This window comes from Dipodomys ordii, unplaced genomic scaffold, assembly GCF_000151885.1.
Source record: "Dipodomys ordii isolate 6190 unplaced genomic scaffold, Dord_2.0 Scaffold65, whole genome shotgun sequence".
Classification (NCBI taxonomy): Eukaryota; Metazoa; Chordata; class Mammalia; order Rodentia; family Heteromyidae; genus Dipodomys; species Dipodomys ordii.
This window is the reverse complement of record NW_012267281.1, coordinates 6,618,289-6,625,315: the sequence shown is the minus strand read 5'-3', so window position 1 is coordinate 6,625,315 and position 7,027 is coordinate 6,618,289. Positions and strand designations below refer to the sequence as shown.

Here is a 7,027-nt window from a genome sequence, read left to right as displayed (position 1 = left end):
TGGGAAGGTGGCTCAGTGGTAGAGTGCTTGCCTTGCATGCCTGAGGCCCTGGGTTCGATTCCTCAGCACCATGTAAGCAAAAAGAAAAAAAAGCTGGAAGTGGCGCTGTGGCTCAAGTGATAGAGTGCTAGCCTTGAGCTGAAGAGCTGAGGGACAGCGCCCAGGCCCAGAGTTCAGGCCCCATGACCGGACCCCCTCCCCCCCCCAAAAAAAAGAATGTAAAAATGCTTTTTTTTTTTGGCCAGTCCTGGGGCTTGAACTCAGGGCGTGAGCACTGTCCCTGAGCTTCTTTTTGCTCAATGCTAGTGCTCTACCACTTGAGCCACAACACTCCTTCTGGCTTTTTCTGTTTATATGGTGCTGAGGAATCAAACCCAGGGCTTCCTGCATGTTAGGCAAGCACTCTACCACTGAGCCACATTCTCAGTCCTAAAAACTCTTTTTTTTTTTTTTTCAGTCAATTGTAGGTCTTGAACTCTGGGCCTGGGTGCTGTCCCTCAGCTCTTTAGCTCAAGGCAAGCACTCTACCACTTGAGCCACAGCGCCACTTCTGGTTTTCTGGTGGTTAATTGGAGATAAGAGTCTCAGGGACTTTCTTGTCAGGGCTGGCTTTGAACTGTGATCTTCAGATCTCAGCCTCCTGAGTAGTTAGGAGTACAGGTGTGAGCTACCAGAGCCTGGCTTTTTATATTCTTTTTTCACGCTAATTTTTAAAATCAGAAATACACAATCTGTATTTAAAGTTTACGAAGTTCATGCTTGATAGATTCAATCTACAGAGCAGGCTGCTGCAAACATCCCTAATATCTCTCTAATAACTGAATTAAGCATCAGTTCTAAAAACAGTAGCATAAGAGTCCACTACACAAAAATACACTTATAAGAAAATATCTGTGGCCCGGTGGAGCCCACCTCCCAGGGCTTGAGACCCCATGATTCTCACCACCAAACTCAACCAACTCTCCCTATTTCTGTGTCACTGCTCCCTGAAAAGCATCAGGCCTTGCTTGCCATTTGGATAAATGAGGAGTCACTTTGATTTGTTTTTCTTTCACATGCTTCAAAAGCCAGCTCTATTCCTTCCTTTTTATTTATTTTTGAGTTCCATTTGGGTACTTTAAAAATTAATTTATTATTTTAAATTGAAGTTCAAAAACATCATTAAGGGGCTGGGAAGGTGGCTCAGTGGTAGAGCGCTTGCCTTGCATGCCTGAGGCCCTGGGTTCGATTCCTCAGCACCACATAAGCAGAAAAAAAATCAGTAAGTAGTTGTATAAAGGAGTTACATACCATTCAACAAATCAGTTTTGAATACAAGGCATCTTGATTGATGTCACCTTTTTTAAAAAAAGATCATTTTCTCCATTTGTTTATTTTTCTATCTGGCGAATTTTATAAGAAATTGGTTCCTTAATTTGAAATTTATAAAAATGGGCAAAAATATTAAAAATATGTTTAAAGAAAAGTCAAAGCTCCATTGCATCTTCATGTGAAGGAAGCCAGAGGCCCTGGGGTGATTCCACATCACTGAAAGACAGCCAGAGAAATACTCACGCCAATACACTTGACTACTTTTCCCATTATGTTCCCTTGTGGCTGAAATTTCTTGTACATCTTACTGCCAATGACAAATACAACTGTACAGGGAAAAGGAGATGTGTTAATATGGAGATTGCCAGGCCTACCTGCACCCCAAGAGAGGGCTTTGATTTCAGTTATTATCTGGAGCTGCCTTGGGGTCTGAGAAGCTGATGGGAGGTAGCAGGCATTCGTGTTTGTATATCAGAACAAGATATGACACTGTCTGGTGTCAAAAGAGCTTCCTCTCCTATAATAAAGGATCCAGCTCTTCCTTAAGTTAGTCACTTACTTCTAAACAAGATAATAACTGAAATCAAAGCCCCACAGCTGTTTTAGCCCCAGTTCTATCTGTTACAGGTAGACAAAGGATATAAGGATCTACCCTCCACAAAGACAATAAACATAGCTATAATGTTCTGGGAGGCAATGCTGAGAAAAATTTCCTTATCATTTTTCTCCTTTTCCATGTTCAGAGAAACATAATTAGTCTGTTGAAACTTTACTCCTATGTGGCAGAATTCTTCTATGGCACAGTACAGAAATGTGGCTACAATTAATGAAGCAGCTCTTCAAGGAGACTATTCTGCCATGGAGTGCCTTCCTTCCTTCCTTCCCTTTTTCCCTCCCTCCCTCCTTTTTTCCTTCCTTCCTTTTCTCTCTCTCTCTCTCTCTCTCTCTTTCTCTCTCTCTCTTTCAGTTGGTCATGGGGCTCAGACATAGGGCCTGGGCACTGTCCCTGAACTTCTTTTGCTATAAGGTTAGCACTCTACCATTTGAGCCATAGCTTCATTTCTGTCCTTTTGGTAGTTTACTGGAGATAGAATCTTGTGAACTTTCCCATTTGGCAGGCTTTGAACTGTGATCCTTAGAGCCTCCTGAGTCGCTAGGATTACAGACATGGGCCATCAGTGTCTAGCAGGCCTGAGATTCTTTTCCCCTTTCTTTCTTTCTCTTTTTTGTCAGTTGTGGGGCTTGACCTCTGGGCCTGGGCGCTGTCCCTGAGCTCTTCAGCTCAAGGTGAGTACTCTACCACCTGAACCATGGTGCCACTTTCAGTTTTCTGAGTGATTAATTGGAGATAAGAGTTTCATGGACTTTCCTGCCCTGGTTGGCTTTGAACCATGATCATCAGATCTCAGCCTCCCGAGTATCTAGGATTACAGACATGAGTTACTGGTGCCTGGAAGGTCTGAGATTTTTGACAAGTGCTAACTCTAAGGCATCCCTCCTGGATGAAAGGCATTCATTTATATTTTTGCCCAATGCCCACCATCCTCCCAAACAGGACAGTAAAGATGTCAATGGGTTGAATATACATTTCCTTTGACCTACTACTGTGTGTGTGTGTGTGTGTGTGTGTGTGTGTGTGTGTGTGTTGGTACTGGGGCTTGAACTCAGTACTTTCGCTTAGCTTTTTTGCTCCAGGCTGATGCTCTACCACTTGAGCCACATCTCCATTTTTGGGTTTTTGGTGGTTAATTATAGATAATTTTCCTGCCCTGGCTGGCATCAAATCACAATTCTCATTATAGATAATTTTCCTGCCCTGGCTGGCATCAAATCACAATTCTCACAGCCTCCTGAGTAGCTAGAATTACAGGCATGAGTCGCTGATGCCCAGCTAATTCAACTGATTTTTACTTACTCAGGGATACAGCCATGAGAGCAGCAGGAACTCCAAAGGCCAGTGGGTAACAAGAAGTTTGGGTTCCACATTGTTGAACTAGAAAGAAATGACAAGATTAAAATATCATTGTGTTATCATTAATGGATACATAGTTTCCATTGCTAAAAGTTCCTCACTGGTTAGCAGAACTTGTTTTTATGTAACTTTCTAGACTTAACCCTTAACAGCTGAACACTGCTGCATTGTAGGAGACAATAGATTGTAACCTCAGCCCCTACATACATATGTGACACTGGGTCACCCACAGAGCCAGTGGGCTCCTATTTCTGTGGATTTTCCAAGGTGAGGCTGGAACTGGATATAGTAATTCAAATGCATGGAACCCAGTTAAAGCAAAACTACACTGGAAAGTCAATATTGTATGACCCTACATTTATGGTATTAGGTGACATTTAGATATTACCTAGGACAGAGGTTGAAGTTTTTCTGGGAAAGGCCAGATTGTTAATTATTAGGCTTTGGGGACCATTTTATCTCTCTCATATCTCATGGCCTCTATCTTTGTAGGGACAAATCAGTCATTTTTAAATGAATGGTCTTGTCTGGGTTTCTGCATTTGGTCTGTGATAGTTTGCTACCCTCTGACTGAAAGCTACTTTAGCACTGAAATCCTGGGGTTGGTTCAAAAACATATTTATGCAACAGAGATTACTGTGAACCTTTTCAGTGGGATGTTGAAGCTCCCCATAATGATCTGATTCTACGAAGATTTTGACTTTGTCTGACTATTTCACAATTATGTAGGGAAAGAAGTTAGTTGATAGAAAAGCGATAGTCATGAAAATGTTTTGCATTACAAGTAACAATAACTGATGTTTATAGTCCTCACTGCTTGGGAGGCAGAAAAAGGAGGACTGTGGTTCAAGGCCAGCCTCAGCAAAAAGGTAGCAAGACCCTATCTCAAAAACAAGATGGGGCCGGGCGCTAGTGGCTCACGCCTGTAATCCTAGCTACTCAGGAGGCTGAGATCTGAGGATCGCGGTTCAAAGCCACCCCGGGCAGGAGAGACCGTGAGACTCCTATCTCCAATAAACCACCAGAAAACCGGAAGTGGCGCTGTAGCTCAAGTGGTAGAGCGCTCGCCTTGAGCTGAAGAGCTGAGGGACAGCGCCCAGGCCCAGAGTTCAAGCCCCACGACCGAAAAAAAAAAAAAAAAAACAAGATGGGCATGATGATATATGTCTGTAGTTCTAGCTACATGGTAGGAGGGGTAGGAGGATCATGTCTGAGGCTGACCCTGAACAAAAGTAGAAGATTCTATCTGAGAAATAACTAAAGCAAAGAGGGCTGGAAGCATGAGTCAAATGGTAGAGCACATGCCTAGCAAGACTGGGATCCTGAGTTCAAAACTTAGTATTATTAAAAAATAATAAAACTCTGTTGATAAAATTCTTCTTTGAATTGATTGCAACAACTTTCCATTCCCTCACTAATTAATAGTGAATGTTTATCACATGTTCGCCTTATGTTAATAAGAGTCATGACTTTAATGTCATCTTTTAACATAGTCTATACTGCAGACATGCATAGTAACCATACCCCAGACAAACCTGAAGTGGGAAAGGAGAGTGACTATAACTCAACAAAGCTTTAAACTTGCTTAAAAACCAACTTGATACGTTGTTTAAGTGTCTATCATTCATGTGCAGAAACACATGAATTTCTAAAAATATTCTGTCTCATAATTTCATCTGATTCAACTGGAGGCCCCATGTTTTTGTTCCAAATAATACCACTTCTTCCCTTCAGCGTCAGAAATACACAAACTGTTCATACACTCGAGTAACCACAAAGAGAGTTGCTGATAGTGCTATTTGATTCTGTTCTCAGTCTCTGTGTCAAGGCTTTTCTTTAAGAAATACTTGAGATGATGAGAAATCAAAGAACAAAATTTTGTCTGCTAAGGTCTTCCCAACTTACAGAGCCATCACTGGGAGCTGAGCTTGAAGGCTGATTGTACATGACGGCTCACTAGACATTCTTCCTGATACACTTCTGGATGCCTATCTAGAGACTTTGCATTAGTAAAAACCTGGAAAATTGATGCCTGCGGTAAGGATGTATTAGCTTCTTCAGTGGTTATTGGACTAAGGTATCAGATATGATTAGCTGCACATCTGACAGTTAAACTAAAGATAGGTCTAAACAAAACCAACAAAACAAAAGTTTAGCTTTTCTTTTTTAAAATCGGACTTTCCTCCTCCCAATTAAAAGAAGGAGAATAAATGTCTCATCCAGATATTCCTTACCTCTGAGTATGGGAGTGATGATCGTAGAAAGCAAACTTCCAGCATTAATGGCCAAGTAAAAGATGGAGAAAAATCTGTTCCTTTGTTTTTCCTGTCACAGAAAGGACAAGTTAGACTTTATCTATCTGTAAGTCATCAATGAAGTAGCTGACCTGTGCACCAGATATGTGCCTCAGCTCATATCTGACCCCACTGATGACCTCACTAGCTTCTATCTGACCACACATGTGATCTCCTCCTCCTCCTCTCTTTCTCCTCTTCCTTCTCTTCTTCTTCGTCTGGTGCCAATGATGGAGCTTGAACTCAGGGCCTTGCATTTTTGGCTTATGCCTACACTCTACCACTTAAGCCACACCTCCACTTTAAATTAACCACCATTTTCAGTGGTTAATTTAAAATAAGAATCTTACAGATTTTTCTTCCCAGGCTGGCTTTGAACCATGATCTTAGTCTTCTGAGTAGCTAGGATTACAAGTGTGAGCCACTAGCATGGGACAGTATCGTACTGGAGAAGAATGGGATGGAGAACAGACTTAGCATCAGGGCCATTGGTTCCTGGGGGCTGTCATTCACTGGTCTGGACGCTGTGGAGGGGCACGCTCTTACCTGGCCTTCTTCAAACTGATCACCACCAAATGCTGACACGCAGGGCTTGATTCCTCCCGTACCAAGTGCTATCAGGGCCAGGCCGATCATGGACAGTGCCCTGGGGAAAGGGTCAAGGTGAAAGGTCTGTAGAAGTGGGAGCCTCCCCGCAACTGCCCTTAGAGGACCAGGTACAGGGTTCAACCTAGGAAGAGGCTGAATTTTTCTATAAGGATAGTTCACAAGCATGCAGTCTAAGAGTGGAATGAAAACTTGAACTCCACGGAACATTGTATAAATTTGTCTAAAATTGTGCCATCTAGGAAAAGGAAAGAACTACCTTAAAATCTGAACAAAGTTCTTTTGTAGCTTTATCATTTCCAGTGAAAGAACGTGCAAATGAGATATTTTAATTAAGGGGCAGGTAAAGCTCAGCAGTAGAGCATATACTTAGCATGTACAAGGTGCTGGGTTCAGTCTCCAGAACACATGCATATATGCGTGCGTGTGCACACACACACACACACACACACACACACACACACACACACACACACAAACCAAGGAAATGTTACTTGAAGAAACATAAGACTGTGTCTTGTATAATCAAGGTAGACTCACAATAGTCATAAATGACATTAAGGTGGTAATGAAAAGCAGAATCTTGGTTCTATAGTACAACCTTAATCAGCTTATAATGTAGAAAAAAACTACAATGAAACAGAGCCATGATTTATTGTTGAAACCATGTGATGGGACTAGGTTATTTATCGTAATTTACTTCTGTGTATTTTCTAGGTTATCTATGAGTGTTTGATCTGTTGAATTGAACTCTGGGCCTGGGCGCTGTCCCTCAGCTCTTCAGCTCAAGGCTAGCGCTCTACCACTTGAGCCACAGCGCCACTTCTGGCTTTTTTCTTTTTGC

At 42.1% G+C, this 7,027-nt stretch overlaps 1 protein-coding gene across 1 annotated transcript in view; it reads right to left on the bottom strand.

The window, feature by feature from the left end:
* Slc15a1 (solute carrier family 15 (oligopeptide transporter), member 1) overlaps positions 1 to 7,027 on the bottom strand; it is a 27,322-nt gene that overhangs the window by 16,842 nt on the left and 3,453 nt on the right. The window contains exons 4-7 of the mRNA XM_013022963.1: positions 6,124 to 6,223; positions 5,518 to 5,608; positions 3,227 to 3,304; positions 1,555 to 1,637 (exon numbers count right to left, since the gene is read on the bottom strand). Of these exons, the coding sequence (XP_012878417.1) occupies positions 1,555 to 1,637; positions 3,227 to 3,304; positions 5,518 to 5,608; positions 6,124 to 6,223 (352 nt within the window). The remainder of the gene's footprint in view (positions 1 to 1,554; positions 1,638 to 3,226; positions 3,305 to 5,517; positions 5,609 to 6,123; positions 6,224 to 7,027) is intronic.